Source organism: Blennius ocellaris (assembly GCF_963422515.1).
Source record: "Blennius ocellaris genome assembly, chromosome: 9".
NCBI lineage: Eukaryota > Metazoa > Chordata > Actinopteri > Blenniiformes > Blenniidae > Blennius > Blennius ocellaris.
Window position 1 is genome coordinate 5,994,526 of NC_137658.1, and position 17,416 is coordinate 6,011,941.

Sequence of the window (17,416 nt, forward strand, 5' to 3'; positions counted from 1 at the left end):
TTTGTCATCTCTGGTTGAAGGACACTCCTTCAACAACCCACCCCCCCTCCCCCCCCCCCCCCCCCCAATGGAAAACCCAACTCGTATTGCATTAAAAGCATTTGAAGGAAACAACATTTAATATAGTAAATTATGTTCTTGGCCAGACATGAGCATCTGGCGGCCCCCCCGGGCCACATCTGGCCACGATTCACTTTTTGTTTCCAGCCCACAACCCGATTTATCAAAAAATGGTATAGTTGGTTTCAAGTTGTGAGAAGAAGAATGTCACTTCAACCACGTTTGAAGTTCATTCCAAAAAAATATATATATATTTAAAGTGGAGCAACAGAAGATGTCATTTGGCCGTTTTCTCTGATGCCAATATACCATTATGTGAGGAGAACAATGGAGGTTTTGTCCAAGTCGCCCGTCTGGTGTCCATATTAGTTCTTGTTTTTAACCAAACAATTATCAGCCTTGAGTTTGTTCACATGTTCATCACAACACTTCAATATGTGTTCATATAGGGAAACAGGACAGAAGTGTTAAAAGGTTGTGAAAATTGGTGTAGGATTGTAATATGTGAGATTTACTGTTTGTTTTCTGCTTTTCACTGTCATGTTTGTGTTTTTTACTGTACGAAATAAGAAAAAAAAAAGTATTTTTTGTTTGTTCAGAGAAAGTTGTTAGATTCTATGTGGGCAGATGTAGGCTTTGGTATTGTGTTGCTTTTGTTACCTGGCAACTACACAATGCGAGTGTGTAGTGCAAATACAACGTAAGGATGTGAAATTGAGCTCCCCTCCCGCGGGGACACAGAAAGGAAATGCAAACTTTCCCTATTTCCACACTCGCCAATATGTATAAAATTGATAGTGGCGTGTTATTGGTCTTCCCATTTTCTTTTATCTGATTTTATTGCTATGGATTTTTTATTTTATTTTTTGCCCGTATGTCTATTTTGCATGCATGTTCTCCATTTGGCTGTGGGGAGATTTCTCCAGATACTCCGGTTCCTTCGACGGTTTAAAGACATGCATGTGAGGTTAAATGTTGACTTTAGATTGCCAGGAGGCGTGCGGGTGAGCAGATAATTTTTCTTTTTGCATACATTCACTGTGTTTCACACGGTATCTATAGAGACGGCCTCCATCTCTATGCAATCCTAATTTAGATCAATTCTGGTGTGGGAGGCTGCTGGATCATATGTAACTTACTGTATTTTTGGGCAAAACTGCAGGTTATTGACGGACGTCGTGTCGGATTATTTTTTTCCAACTGTGTGCGTCGACGGGTGGGGGGGGAGAAAAGTTTTCCCTGCTTTATTCACATATATTCGCCTCGTCCTAAACACCTGGAAAAATTCCTGCTGAAACAACAGAACAACACCTTTCGAGTGCAAAACTCCCCATTAGCTCGGCGAACACGAGTTAAAAACACTGCAGCTTTTGTTGTAGTCTGACTTTTTTTTTCTGTGTGTGTGTTTGTGTGAGTGTGTGTGTGTGTGTGTGTGTGTGCCATGTCAGCCTATTGTGTGATTTCCAGTCATCTCCAGCGTGCAGCCCCACGGTTCAGGCTCTGGTGTTTCTGCCGCAGCCTCCACATGTGATTAATCATGTGAAGTGGCAAAAAGCACAACAGTGTCAGGACTGTGAGGGGGAGCTAATGGAGTTGAAAATGGGATGTTTTGTTGTGATGCAATCCATTTCTGTTGCACTGCCGCCCGCCCGCCCGCTCCCGACGTGCCCTCAAAGAGCAAATTTCTCTTCTTCTTCTTCTTCTTCTCCTTCTTTTGCCAGGTGCAAAAAAAGTGACGTCTGGTGTCTATTTTAAGCAAAGATCCAGAGAGCTGAAGAAAAAACACTCCTGAGAAGTTTGGGCTTCTCTTTTGGTTGTTATGAAGATGAGTCTCTGAATTTGATGCACTCGGCTCTGTATATTGGCCTGAACACAGTTCACTGGGGGGGGTGGAAATCGTTTTCATTTTCCACTTTTAAGACTAATCCACTGATTCCGCTGTGGAATGCGTGTGTCCGGCGTGAAGTCGATTTGCTGTGTCTGCTGGAGCTAGAATGACCTGCCTCTCAACCCCCCCCCCCCGCTCTCTCCGTTACCCCGGCTGCAGCTCGCAGGGTCGGCGTGAAACCCAATCGGCTGCCCGACGCCGAGTCGTGGCCGAATGTGATAAAACGCCAAACACCGGCGCAGATTAAATGAACAAGTTAATGAAGGTAATGAATGAGAGTGTTTCACACTGAAGAGTTTAATTAACCTCGCCTCCCCCTGTGAGCACCTCCGTCTCCAGACTGCAGCCCCTCTTCGGTACCGACCACCCGGGGCAATTTATCCACCGCCCGTGAATGCTTTGGGGGGGGGGGAGGGCAATTTATCCTGCCTCCTGCCCCCAAGGCCTTATCATACGTCTGTATCCTTTATCTCTTTGTTCGCCACGCTTCCATAAGCACACCACTTCTCTTGACCTACTCTCGCTCCTCCACTCCCTTTCTTTTCCTCTTTTTTTCCCCCTCCCCTCTTTCCTTCTCTCAGATGCAGAAACACCTGCGACCACATGCAGCGAGCGCTTCCTCGCCGTCAGCAGTCCCTGGCAGCTTAATATGCACACACATCCAGTCTTCAACCCGGTCGTCTTGTCGGACTGAAATGAGGCCGAAATATTCATACATAAACATACGCACGCTCTCGCCCATATTTATGAAGACCTCCCGTGGCCCTTTTTTTTTTGTGTGTGTATGTATGTGTGTGTATGTGTGTTTCTTCTCTCCCGTTGTTCACCTCAGTCAAACAAACCCCCCCCTTCTTCTTCAGTGTTCAAATATTGACTGCAGTTTCTGGCCACATTCTGACAACTTTAATACACCTCAGCTGTCTCTTTCTTTCAACCCCGTTTCTCTCTCCTCTCTCTTCCCCTTCAAGTTCACACACACTCACACACACACACACAACCATCCACCATCCAGCCACACCAGTGCCACATCTTGTTAAAAAGAGTTAGTGAAGCTGAAAGGCCAATCACATTAACAAGGGAGGGAGTGTCAAAGAAGACCGCAGAGAATATGGCGGAAGGGTCAAACGGAATGGACGCCGCTCAGATTTTAATTGCAAAGGCCTAATTGCTCCCCATAATTACGAGTAATAAGGAGTGGGCCGCGCTCATCTTTGGATCATGTGGCAATTACTCACCACCGCCGCGGCTGGATTTGAGGGGGAGAAATATGTCGGTAGATTAGCGTATAATCCCGGCGCCCAGGATCTCGGAAGGCTTTTGAAGACGCCCGGACGTCTTGGGCCGCGCACGGCGCCGAGGGCCACCTCCTCGGGTGACGGGCTGCAGCCATTTCATACTGGACTGTAATCGGTCATGGTGGAAACGTCGAGGATTTAATCCGGACTGGGGGGGCGGGGGGTGATTAGATGCTCAGATGCAGTAAGCAGGGCGGGCCGTTTTGGCCGGGGGCGTCGGTGTCGCCGCTCCGGCTCGCACCCGCTGATAAATGTCACGGAGGAAGTGGAAGCGGAGCCAACCTTGAACCTGCCTTTCATCGCACGCCAGCCCTCCGCCGCCGCCGAACAATGCGACTGCAATTACCAACGTTGGCACAGCCGCCGTTAATGACTTGCGTTTAAAATATCAAATAGCCCAAGGCCACAATAAAACTTCATCTTCAGATGTGCACATGTCTGGACGTTTTGTGTTTCGGGGGGCTTAATTAAAATATGATTACCTGTCCCTGGTGCATGCTCAATTGTGCAGAGCTGATGGCGCTTCTATCGGTGGTCCCAGGTGGGGCCGGATCACTTGTCCTCCAGGTCCGTCTCGGGTCTTATTTGCCACCTCTTTTCATTGTTTGTCTGAGCTTATTTTAGCAGTTAGAAAAGACTGTCTGGTCAGGAAAAGGGTGTGCAAAGTCTTTGCGGCGGTCTATCTTTAGCACAGGCCCCCTTCCGTCTGCATAATGTCTCACTGTCCGTGCTCAAGCAGGCTTTAGAGGCATCAGGCATTATCTCTCGCTGGTCAGGGAGGCCTTTTCATGGCTTTGTGTGCCATGAAAGGGCCGTCTGAGGCAGTGGGAGAGATCATTATCCGACATGGGCTGAACAGAGGGGAAAAAGGGAGCGGGAGCTGAATGTGTGCGGCGGAGCCCCAGGGCTTGCTTTGACTCACACCCAACATCACAGCCTTTATATTAATCCATATTTAATTAGACTTTTCTTTTAGTTTTTTTTCTCTTCCCCTCCCCGCTTGTTTACCCTTGTTGTGTTGTTGTACAGAGGAGGCGGAGGGAGGGAAGGGCACGGCTCGAAGGTAGTGAGGTTGACATGGGATTACTATTAATAAGTATGGAGGGGAGGGGAAGGTAGAGCCTCGCGAGGGCCCCAGGGACGCAGCCGTGTTTCATTTCATTAGTGGAATATTGTAATTCAGATAGCACCCATCAGCCCCGACAATAACCGGCGCCGACTCGCGTGTGATTTGTTAAAATATCAATCAGGTCGCCGTTATTGTGTTAGCGAATGCAAAAGAAAATGCCAGTAAGTAATGAGTGGCGCGTAATGAAGCGGTGGACTTGTGTAGATCGAAGCGGCTGATTAGCATTCATCAGGTGCTTTTGAGGCCTTTAGTCGGAGATGATGTTCAGAGATATTTCTGCTCCGTTGAGTTTAAACGAATGTCGCTCCCAGCCTGCCACTGGAGGACGTCTCAGGATGAGTGACTTTCCATCAGATCCAGTATTTGAGTCCGTTCGTCTGACTGCACCGTGGAGCAGCAGGACCTCGCGTGTCCATTAAGTTGTGCATAAATTTCTCTTCTCCCCTTCATTTCTAAAATGAACATTTCAATCAGCGTGTTGCCGTTGGGAAGGACTGCGGGTGAAGGTCAGTTTGAATTCCAGCAGTAATAATTAGATTTTTTTTTTATTTATTTATTTTTTTTTATTAGTATTTGCCACTGAATTCAGCTCCGAAGAGAAATGCTGCAAAGGAGCAGCGCTGGCCGGGTGTTGACTTAATGTCACCCATCCATTTTGCTTTCGCTCTGGTTGGCCTCGCAGGAGCGAGAAAATGGGAGCTCATTCATCACTGGCTTTCTGTGGCTCTGGGCACCAACATGCATTCAGTCATCGCCGGAGTGACAGACATGCACACTCATAAACACTTTGTTTGGAACAACAGCGCAGCCGCACACACAAACAAACACACACATACACACTCGCGGGCACATGCATACACAGCCAATGCGCTTTTGTGCGACTGTATCAGGTGTGAAGCGTCGAAACGTCTCCCACAAAGTGTTCCACCAACTACACAAGCCAGTCTGTATATATGACTTATATTGATCTATATATAGACATAGATATATAGTGACACGCCCGCTCTCCACATATCTGATTGATTGACAGACCGCAGCCCCTGCATCTGGATTTCTGGCGGCACACTGTGACACGACTGAATGTTTCGTGAGCTCATACATTTTAACGCAATCCCACACCATTTTCCCCGTGTTTATTTTCCCCTCTCTACCCCCCCCCCCCTTTTTTTTTTTTTCTCATTTCAGAAAGGAATCCCCATCGGGCAGTTCTGCAAGGACTTCAATGAGAAAACCAAAGAGCTGAAGGAGGGCATCCCTCTTCCAGTTAAGATCCAGGTCAAGGTGCGTCCGACGGGCTCGCCGTGGGTCCCTCTCTCTCTCACCCGTCCCTGACCTTCTACACTTTAGCGCCATGTCCCTCCCACCATTGTGGTTAATTCCTCTCGCTGCACAGCGTTAGCAGAGCACTTCCATTATTCATCGTCTACCAACCAAGTAAGCCTTTTTTTCCATTTGCATTCATTAATGAAGCAATACCCAGAGGAACTTGCAGTCAAGAGGCATTAAGTGCACGCAAGGAAATGTGAATCACTCAAAAAAAAAAAAAAAGAAGGGGTGTGAGGTTTTTATTCAAATTCCTATTATTTTACAGAACTCTGTATTGTTGGGCTTCGTCGTAGCTCCCGCCCAGCTTTTTCCACGCGCGCCACCTCATATCACGAGTCGCGTCCCCTCATCTGAATAGAAGAAGTGTTGTAATGAGGTTTATGATGTAAGGAGGGGAGGAAGCTTAATCCTTTTAACGGGCATGAATTTACTCTGACATGCAATATCCAGCAATAGCTCGGCGCCGGCTGCTCTTCCTCACCGCCATCTGCCGGCTGCCCGGCGTTCCGCGTGGCAGCGTGCGCACGCAACACGTTGCAGCCGCCTCTCGGCTCTGCCTTTCATCTCGCCACTAAAGGAGCAGATTGACGTTTTTGGACAATCTAATTTTTCACTTTCTTGCAGCGAGTTAGACGAGAAGATCGATGCCACTCCGCTGGTTCGGTCGAGCCGGGAGGCAATTAGCTCAGCATAAAGACTGGAATCGGGGGGGGGGGGCTCGTCTGCCTCCATCCAAAGTCATCAGAGTCAAACTGGCAGCTAATTGAAACCTAAACATGTGTATTTATTTAACTTTATAGAAAGCAGATATCGACCTATATCCGTTAAGACTAATTACTGAGTTATTTTCTGTGGCTTATGAAAGTTTAAACAACCTTGTTTTGAGCTCTTCTGTCACTTTATGGCTGCAGCCAGATCACCGAGGTCCTCCACTGCTCTCCGTTTGAATATTCCCTGTGCGTCTCATAAAAGCACTGAAGAGGCTGCTCTCTGTTTTTTATGCGCCCACAGTGTGGAAGTTTCTGCCTCTGGAAATGAAAAGAGTGAACTCTGTAGGTATTTTAAACAGGAAATTCCAGATCTCTCTTTCTCTCTCTCTCTCTCTCTCTCTCTCTGATTACTGCGTCAGTTTTTTTTTTGTCTTTAATGGTTCAGACTAATTTACATTAAGACGCGAAACAAGACCAGAGGGCTTCAAAGGGCTTTAAGATTCAAATACGTTCACAGTCCTGAAGAAAATATGATGGCGACTGACTCTGTGAGCCGCGAGAAGAGACCCCGACACTTGCGAACACGCAATCTTAAACATCTGACTGTTGAAGGCCAACATTGAAGTTTGTGACTTTTCACAATCCAGAATACAACACACACCAGTAGTTTGGTATTGGAGGGTGTCCACGTTGAGGTTATTTGCACTTGTGGTGCAGGATTGTTTAAAACCACAGATTTCAGCTTTAATACTGTATCTTTATCTTGGAGGGGAGAGAAAAAACCAAACTGAGACTGATAGGGTTGAAATAACTAGAACAAATGTAATAAATATCCATCTTGTCGCTATTGAGAGGTTTTACTTGATACAACAAAGACAACAGACATTATTGTCCAGTGTTTTCCCACAGAGGCTGAATATGTTTAGTTTCCACGAGGAGTTCCATGCTGGTAGAATCAAGCAGGCCCACTTAAAAATGGATGCTCGTCTACAAATTACACAAACACCATGTGGCACGTTGAAGAATTTCAGTGTTTTTCTTAAACTCAGATTAGCTCTACTTCTGTTGTTCTTATCTCTATTTGAGCTAAAGCCCCCCCCCCCCACTTATAACTGAGTGAGACAGATAAGTGGTTTTTTTCCCCACAAACTGCTCCTTAAATCTGCTCTGACTCCTTCGCCCCTCTCCGACTTTGAAAAATGTCGCCGCCACACCGAATGTTTTTGTTTCATATCGAAACGCAAACAACAGCAGCGCCTTGGAGTTTTTCCAATCAACAGCTTTTCCATTTAAGAGACGCATTGTGTCGCCTCCGTGGAAAAGGTCAGTACAGTCCGATAACACCAGCCCCGATGACAAACCGCCGGCTCCGGTATCGTCTCGGCTCAGGCGACCCTTTATTGTCTGGGACTTGTTTTCTCTGACGGATAACAGGAGATCTAAAGTATACCTTCCCCTGATGATTTATCGATTGTTAAAGATGTCAGATTTGACTTCATAAAGGTCCTCAGACGGGGGGGGGGGGGTTGAATCAGAATTAAAAGGAGAAAAAAAACAGGTCACAGTAAGTCAGTGAGGCCGAAGAAGAAGCTTTTGTTTTGGCCGTGAGGGGAAGAGCCGGGGAGCAGATGTGCAGCGGCACCAAGCTAAACACGCAGGAGGTAAACAAAACAATGGAAAACACCTCATGTGGAAAGAAACGTTGGGGGAATGCATCCGTCGTCCTCAAAATCTTCACTGATGAACATCTCCTGCTTAAAAAGCGTCATTTACCGTACCGTTTTTTTCCCCAGATGGAAATAAAAGGTGCGGGATTATCTGCCGCTCGTTGTTTTTTGGTCAGTGGCCCTGCGGCCCTCCCGCTCCGCTTCGCGCTCGCCGCCGTTACTTTCTGCTACGACAGATGGCCGCGCGGGGAAAATGCTCGGATGAAGCAGCCGAACACGACGACGCACGCGGATCAGAGCAGCAGACTGTCGTCAGGCAGGGCTCCGGGAAACGGTGGAGTTTTTAACAGCGTCACGGCGGCTCCTTCCCCAAAAAACAGGAACTTTAACAGAGATTGATTATCGGACCGGAACGCGGCTTCAAGTCGACGAGGGTTTGGTTGTGAACACAAACACACTTGGTGGATTACAGGGTTAGAATGAAGGCGTAATAATTATGTTGAGCTGCAGTGACAGAAGGAAAATGATACTTGTATGATGATTGTTCATTTTTAATTATCAGTTACTATTGACCAATTGATAATGGGCTGTAATTTCTAAAATGTTGCTTTTAAACAGTAAACAAACAGTATTTCCTGCTATAGAGGCAGAGAACATCCATGCAACCATCATACCGGCTTTATTCAAGTAATGAATGAAACGGGTGGAGGAACTCTGGGTAATTCGGCAAAACCGGGAAGAACTTGCGAACTCCACTCTGAAACTACTTTACCGCTCTGCTGATGGAACAAATATCAGTGGAAGAGCTGGATGTTTCCTTCTGGGGGGGGTTTGTGTGGCACATAAACTATATTTATACAAGAAAAGTTGCACTTTAACTCATCACAATAAAATCCTTAATTTATCTGTGTCTTCTGGACGTGTTATTAATAAACTGACTTCTTATGTAATTATCTTTTTAGCCCTTTATGATGATGAATGTTTTTTTTTTCAGCTTTAAATAGTTTTGGGGTTTAATATTCCAAAATGCTCCAAGCCCTGTGAGGCCTGAGCCACAATGTTCCCGTTGGATTCTAATTTGGACAGGTTCTGCTGAAGTCGGCTGGGGAAAAAAAACGAGATCTAATGAGGCACGTTTGTGTTTGAAGATCCTCCGTTAACGTAAGATATTACGGAGAGCCAGAAGCCGAGGGAGTTAATCTGCTCCTTCATTAAAAGCAAATAGATGAATGTCACACGTGTCGAAAGGAGTTGTTGGAATAAAAGGCGGAGGTGTCGAGGCGGGACACCATTAAAATCATATCGCCGCCGCAGAGATATTCCTTATCTACGTTCACATCTGTTTATTTATTCTTATATTTGAGGGATAGAAACGCTTCCCATCGACCACCAATCCACCCCAAACTCGCTCTCATGCTGCTTCAAACGTCACACTTCCTAATTTCTCTCCGATATTCATCTCAAACCAGTTTCTAAACTCACTTTGTGCATTAATATACATTCAGGTCACAGAGTTCAGTTTTATTAATACGTTATCAACTGCCGGTGTTTGGAAAAACCCGGAAGGCAGTTTAAATACTTAAAAGTTGTTTTGCATGAAGGAAAGACGTTTCGCTTCATGTTCGTGATCATAAACTCTGAAAACACGGCCAAAACTTTCTAAATGCTTTTTTTTTTTTCTTTCTTTTTTAGCAGCAGCAGCAGGCGGCTGAATATTTTATGAATTTTAATGATTTTGAAAATATCGCCTGCACAGGAGTGAGTGTTTTTAAATGACGCCACTGAATAATGATCCTCTCCCAGGTTGCCTTCAAGCTTCTCACGGCTGACACTAGGTTTTTTTTTTGTTTGTTTTTTTTTCCCCTCTTAAATTCTGGAAATAGTTATGACTTAATTTGAAATTTCAATGAAGTTAATCTGCAGTATTTGTGACTGTGAAGTTGTTGAAAGTATCAGAATAAACCGTTGTTTTCATAGATGTGATCCATTAAAGCCTGATTGAAATCTATCCAATAGAAAAGACTTTGTCGTCAGCGTTGGTAGAGCGTCATCAGTCCCCCACACTGCAAACAGAATGATCAAACTTCCAGCAGCAGGTCCCTCATGGATTTTACAGTCCTGATGGTTTTACAGGGGGGGGGACAAACAGCAGCAGATCTCAGCAGAGAGACTCAAACCCGACTAATCGGGTTCGGATGATGAACCTCCTGCTTCATCCGCCGTCCCCGACCATCGTTTCATTACATCCTGGAGGGATTTGGGATCAATAAATCCATTTAATCCACGTAATTACAGAGTGCAGCCTCTTCGAGCTGTTATTGGCCGAAGGTCAGAGTTCGGTTAACGGAGCAGGCGACACAGCATGAACCTGTATATGAAAAAAAGTCAGGACTGAGATTTAGATCTTTAACTCCTAATCCCAGATTGAACTGTGGATATTCTCACGTCTAACCACTTTCATAAACCCGCAGAAGTATTTAGGAGTCAACTCCTCTTCAAGCAGGTCTCCACAATGTTGTTTGATGTCTCCATGGTAACACCAGTCCTTTGATGAGAGGATTTATCGGGGGAGTCTCGCGGGTTTTAAATTTAAACCTTCCTGCTTCTCTTCAGCCCGACAGAACTTACGACCTGAAGATCGGCCAGCCCACCGTGTCGTACTTCCTGAAGCAGGCGGCGGGCATCGCCAAGGGCGCCGGGAACACGGGTGAGGAGCGCTACCACCTGGCTGCTCTGCCGTCCGTCCTCCCCCCCCCCCCCCCCCCCCCCCCCCCCCGCCGACTCCAGTTTGAGCTTTGCTCCCGATTGATGTTATATTCATGACGCGCCGCAACAGGGGACGGACGTGGTGTGTTGAGAAAAGAGAATTCTGGATTTCTGCCTTTTATCCTCCGAGCTGTCTCCAGTTTGATTTCAGACGTTCGCTCTTCATAATGCTGTTCCACCCTATCCCCATTACACACACACACACACACACACACACACACACACACACACACACACACACACACACACACACACACACACACACACACACACACACACACACACACACACGAATACTTTACCCTCACTGCTGTAAAAGAAACTGCACAGAACACTTGCAGGTTTGTCCTTGTGTAGCTGATGCTGGTCGCCTCCACAGACAGAACCTGCTGCACCAGACTTAAATTGTTCAGTTGGTTTTTTTTTTTAAGCAGCTCATCTTTTTCCTTTGTGCCGGCACTTGTTCTTTTTTTTTTTTTCTATTGCATTCACCTGGTGACTCCTGCTCTTTTTTGCGCATGAAGGCCACGAGACGGCGGGGATGGTGTCGGTGAGAGCGGTCTATGAAATCGCGCAGGTGAAGGCTCAGGATGACTGCTTCAAACTGAGGGACGCGTCCATGGAGATGGTCGTCAAATGCATCATCGGCTCGGCACGCTCACTTGGCATACAGGTCGTCAACGAGTAAGTTTTCAAACTTCATTTTGTCCCCCCCCCCCCCCGAGGTACCTGAAAGAAAAAAAAGAAAAACTGTGCAGAAACAGCATGTGGTCCATCCTGGTGTTTGTGTTTTCTGTGCACGGTGTCATACCACCAAACCACCACTAGAGGTCAGTTTAGACAACAGCAAGTCGCCTCCTTACAGGGCAGCGAGTGAAGCTGTGAAATAATACAATTTTGCTTATTTAGGTTACATTGATCAGGTAAATTAGAAAAGCAAATAGTCTCATAATGTAACCATGAGTAAATAGTCATCGCAGATAATTTCACATTGCGAAATCGTTAAATATGTGATTTAAATTGATGATGTAAAACGCGTCGCACCCGAAACGCAGAATGAAACGTGCTTCTTTTGGGTTTAGCGTTCGTTCCAACACAGCTTATTGATCTACGTATCGTCCGCCTGACTGCAGATTCCTGGGAGTTTCTGCTGCAAGTTGCATTAATTACATGTCACCTCTTTGCCACACGAACCCTAACCAGTGACATAACAAGCTGGCAAGCGTTCAGAAACTCCCACATCCTCAGTCTCACATCTTCACACGGTTAATATCCCGCTGAGTCCCGACGTTTAACCCAAACTTTGAAGTTTTGCACGCTGCGGAAGAAAATAAAATTATCCTCAGAGTCGATATGCAAATCAAAGCCTCTTTGATATCTGAGGGTACTGTTGGACTTCACGGTGGAGGAAAGGGCAGACAGTGGAGGAGCTTCCTGCACAGGCCAAAAACAAAAAAATCTAACAATTATGGATTTTGGTTTTGGAAAAAAAAAAGATCTTTCAAACACTGCGGCTGTCTGAAGCTGAGCGGTGCAACATAATGTTCCCTTTGTATGAAACTTTTTTTTTTTTTTTTGAACCTCTTACTGCAGAAGAGGAAGCACTCACCGGCTGGTCATCGAGTTTTAAATTTGGCTCATCTGGAAGGGAAAAGTTTGCACATTTTAGTAAATCTGGTTTGAAGGTGACGCCACAAAAAATGTGCTGGTTTAAAACCTTCAGCTCCTCCTGTGTGTTCTGTATCTTTTACCACACACACACACACACACACACACACACACACACACACACACACACACACACACACACACACACACACACACACACACACACACACACACACACACACAGCTGAATGAGTTCATCTCCTAACCAGACATCCAAACAAAACTTCTCTCCTGCTGAATCTTTCTCCACTTAATAATGTCGTATTTTACCCACAATCGGTTTCTGCTCCCGATTTAAAAGGCGAGAAATCTTGCGGCTGCATCGCACTCTGATTTATTGAGAGATCTGTCGGTGGACAAATTGGTATTTCTGCCTGTTTTACAATGGATTTTCACCCTGGATGGTTGTTGTATTGCTTTGAGCCCAGGAAGAAGCTTTTGCTCTTTGAATGCGAGTCGCTGAAACCAGAAACCGCTGAGAGTTAATGTTCCAGAAAGTTACAGGAGAATCTGCTGTTAAGTAGAATTTCCTACCATTAAATATCACCGGTTCCCCACTGGAAGTGTTTCCTTGCACTTTATCTTAATTCTGTGGCACCATCTCGAAATGCGATACTTTCATTAATAGCAGAAGTTTTCAGATTTACCAACTAAAACATGCGTCACATCCTGACATTCATCGCAGGCTTTTATTTTGGGGAGTTTTTCTTCTTGTTTTCTCTGAAGACATCTACTCACCTTGACCAATACAACATAACCCATTGTAGATTAATCCAGATTTGCCTCAGGATAGCCCCTAAAACACTAATGAATCATAAATCATAAAGTTAAGATCCTAAACTTTCACCCCCGCTGACTGAAGTACATGATTTCCAGTGTTGTTCAGATACAAAATGTAGGTTTTGTCTAGTAGCTGTTTATTTACAGCTTTAGACCATGGATGGATGGATGGATGGATGCATAGATGGATACTTTCTTTTTTCCATTTAAAGTATGTTGACATTTTTCTGTTTTATTTTTAAAAAAATGACATTTCCCCCCCCCAAATCCTTGTTTGTATTGATTTATTTTGCTGTTGATGTGGATGTCCTCCACACCATTTCCTCTTCCTCAGTTTGCAGGCGGACGAGTACAGAGTCTTCCTGGAGCAGCGGGAGGAGAAGTTGAAGGCGGACGCTGCAGCGGCCGCCGCCGCCGCCGCTGAAGCTACGTCAAGCAAAAAGAAATAAACGTCATTCCTGTTCACCGTGACTTTATACATGTTTCACATTCATGCAAAAAAAAGAAAAATTTGTTAATGTGTGTCGGAGCCTAATAAACGCCGAGTTGTTGCATAAACCTTTTGTTTCCGTTGTGATCTGATCCCGAAGTGTTTCCTCATTTCAAGTCCTCTGATTTCGGCGTTAACATCGACGACAAACATCTGAGACTCACAATGAGGAAATATTTATGAACCTGAGAGACTCGAAGGAGAACAGCTGAAAATGTAATTGCTCTGTCTGGGAAGGATTTGTATCTTCACCCTCCTTGATGTCGCGATCTATTATTAATACTTCTGGAAGCGCTTTGGCGGTTTGACACGTCACGCAGACGCTTCTTCCTGCACGTTTCACGCAGGTTCTATCAGACGTTGGGATCTGAAGGCTTTGGCACGTCAATTATTGCAGAAAGCAGGACGACTTCAGGCACCGCAAACATTCAGTGTCGCCGTTTCTGGAGGTAATGTGATCTTATCTTGTCTCTCCACACAGTAGGAACATTTAAGAGCATTGACTGTTTAAAGGCTTTCTTTTTGTGTTTCGTGTACTGAATGAAAATAAAAGTGCTGACAGAGCCGCTTGTGTCTTTATGAGATCCAAATCATCGATCAAGCAAAAAAATACAAACTGACCCTCTGAAACATTTCAGCATATTGTGGGTTAAAGGTTCTTCAGCATAAATGATTGCATATTAATGATGTATTGGGCTTTTGTTGTGACAGGTCAAATGAACTCAAAGCTATGGAAGGAAAAAAAATAATGTTTTTGTTAACTTTGAAAATGTAAATAATCAAAGCACCTTTACTTAAAGGGGGGAAGTGGCTTTGCTTTATGACTTCTTCACCTCAAATCTTGCAGATCTGCTGCGAGTGAATGGTGCAGTTTTTAATTCGTGGGGGGGGAAAAATAAAAGCACCTCATGAGCGAATAAATAAAAAATGATATATGTGGTTGTTGCTGGGAAGAGGGAAAGTTGTGGGGCTGCTGCCACCTGGTGGACAACAGGAGCAGAGCTATCAGGAAAGAAGAATGAGAACGGAACATTTGTCACTAAGGTTGTTTTTAATTATTATTATTTAAATGGTTGTAAATCTCTTTTTAGGGATAAATGATGTAATCAACTTTAATTCGATATTAACCTGATTTTCGTGCAAGAAAGTGTTGATTTTTGCGAAATCAGTAGTAAGAAATGTTCTTAAGCACCATACAACACTGGCTTAAAACTTATTACATACATTTTTGCTATATTGCCATGCTATACAGCATATTATTATTGTTCATGTTGCAGTAGGAATTGGGCTACATCCTGAAAACTATTTTGAACTAACTTCTTGTATAGATATTTATCATGTGAAAGAAGAACGTTGCATTCGGTTTATTTTACTAATCTGGATTCACTCCACACTGGCACGACCTGGGAGGATACTGCAGGTGATCCTGCACTTTAATAAAGTTCTAATGAGAATAAGGATTACAAGATAATTACTTCATTCTAACTATAAGTTCATGAGTGTAAACGATACAACAAATACACCTTTCTCTTTTTCTGCATATTGGTGAGAAGAACTTCCAGGTTTCAAGATCTTTAATCAGAATTATCTCGGTTTCTCTTTACCTGCTGGGCTTATTGCAGCGTGACGTCTGAACTCCAAACTGAAAAATGGGCAAAAGGCTCTCTCTCTCTGAAGTACAGGCGAGTAAAGTTTCACCAACCTGTCAGGAATTATGCCAGCAAATCAACAAGAAAAACTCACTCGAGCACAGAGAGACAAACCACGATGCCTTCTTTTGCTTCAGACGTGGGCATTGAACATTCAGTGCTACAATTTCAATTTAGCAAAAGTAATCAATACTTTTTGCAGCTGAATTTTATTTATTTATTTAACACAGTGCTGTGTGATAAAATACTTTATACTGATGAACCTAAAATACACTATGACCCCTCCAGGAGAACTTCACATGACCTTTAAACTTCTGAATGCAAATTCCCCAAGGAGCAAAATTGACACCACGAGTCTCAGCAGACGATAAGTTGACTTCTAGACAGCAGGTTTGATGTGATTATATCCTCCACTGTTGTTGGTTTTTGTTTCAATAACTTCTCTGAGAAGGGATAAATCACCTTCTACTGAATTATTACTATTATTATTATTATTATTTTACATTTTCCTTACCTTTCTCCCAGAAGAAAACATCCCTGACTTTTTTTGTCAGACGTGTATTTTGCAGCACTCTCTTTGGCCAGGAGATAGCAGCAGTCAGTTGTGCAGCTTCCTTTCTGCACCTCTCTGTTGGATCTCCAGCACTGCAGCAGGCAGTTATGAACCATTGTGTTCGCTTTGCAGAGACATATTGTCAATGTTTGGGACGTTTCTTCAGTATTTGTGGTTATTTGTCTTTCTGTGGACGTTCCAATAAGAGCCAGCCGATAAGATCTGACAAACGTTCCTCCCGTTAAACCAGGTTTCTGTCTTTTATTCTTCATGATTTACAGGAGACGGCGTTTCAGACGTTCTTTTGGCTGTGATTTTTATTGGTCACTGTGTCGGGATGGAGCGTCGCCTTTTTTTTTTTTGTCCCACATCGCTCTTTACTGTACCTCTAATTTTAGCCTCCTCTTGCTCCTTCTTTGTCTCCCCTCCTTCTCCAGCCCTCCCCTCCCCGATCCGTCTGAATAGAGGCTGAGAATAGATGGGAGGCTGTTTCAGTCGGCGCTCTCGAGCAGGAATGCCTATATATGGAGTCTTACACCACGCAGAGTTGAAGGTACATCAGTGAATGTGGGCTACTGTGATTTGTAAAAAAAAAAGGGGGTGGGGGTTCATATGCCTACTATTATGTGTGTGTGTGCATCATCTTAAGTGGGAGGCCGACTCTGCGTGCGCCTCCCCGCACGCAAAAACCTTGATGCCAAGCGTGTGCGTCAGTCTGAGTCAGATAGTGTCTCATTCTGTCTCGTCATGTGTGTGCGTCAGTGCTGTTGCTGAGCGAAACTCGCTCCAGGGGAAGAAATGGAGGAGAGTGAAGGGGAGGGAGGAACAGAGGCAGGGATGATGATGATGCTGATGATGATGATGATGATGATGATGATGATGATGATGAGGCTGAGGGAGGAATGGGGGGCTTGACTATGACGACACGGATGCATCAGCAGCATTAAGTGCACTTTAATATAAATGCATTTGTATGACAACCAAATACACTTATAAGCATCACAATAGAACACTGGTCCACAATGTCCATTCTGCAATAAGTAAGATGTTAGAATATATTCCATCTTATGCAATAAAAATCTCTTTCTTATATGTACAGACCAATAGCTTTTTTCATACAAATGTACAAATGTGTACAGCCTTTCTGAAAAGAACATATGCCTATATCCACAGACATAATGCATATGCATTAACATCGTTTTTCAAATATCACACGTACAATAATATAATTTTACACATGTATATTAACTTAGCCTTGAATAGCTAGAACGTAGGAATCAATCCTTTACTTGACCGTAGACAACTCTACGTGAGCATGTCGACACCATGGGAATTGTACCATTCTCAACCCGTGTCGCTTGGTAACTGAATAGAAATAGCACCCCGTCCCTATTTTCATTTTTTAAAACAAAACTGTTTGAATTCTAACCCCTCT

At 44.4% G+C, this 17,416-nt stretch overlaps 2 protein-coding genes across 2 annotated transcripts in view; one reads left to right on the plus strand and one right to left on the minus strand.

Annotated features, from left to right (window-relative positions):
* mrpl11 (mitochondrial ribosomal protein L11) overlaps positions 1-14,343 on the plus strand; it is a 56,522-nt gene extending 42,179 nt beyond the window's left edge. The window contains exons 3-6 of the mRNA XM_080502031.1: positions 5,558-5,653; positions 10,689-10,782; positions 11,366-11,525; positions 13,624-14,343. Coding sequence (XP_080358157.1) covers positions 5,558-5,653; positions 10,689-10,782; positions 11,366-11,525; positions 13,624-13,738 — 465 coding nt within the window. The 3' untranslated portion in view covers positions 13,739-14,343. The remainder of the gene's footprint in view (positions 1-5,557; positions 5,654-10,688; positions 10,783-11,365; positions 11,526-13,623) is intronic.
* The window catches only part of tmem265 (transmembrane protein 265), a gene marked incomplete at its 3' end in the record, with an annotated part of 222,937 nt that overhangs the window by 6,389 nt on the left and 199,132 nt on the right, over positions 1-17,416 (minus strand). The window lies entirely within an intron of this gene.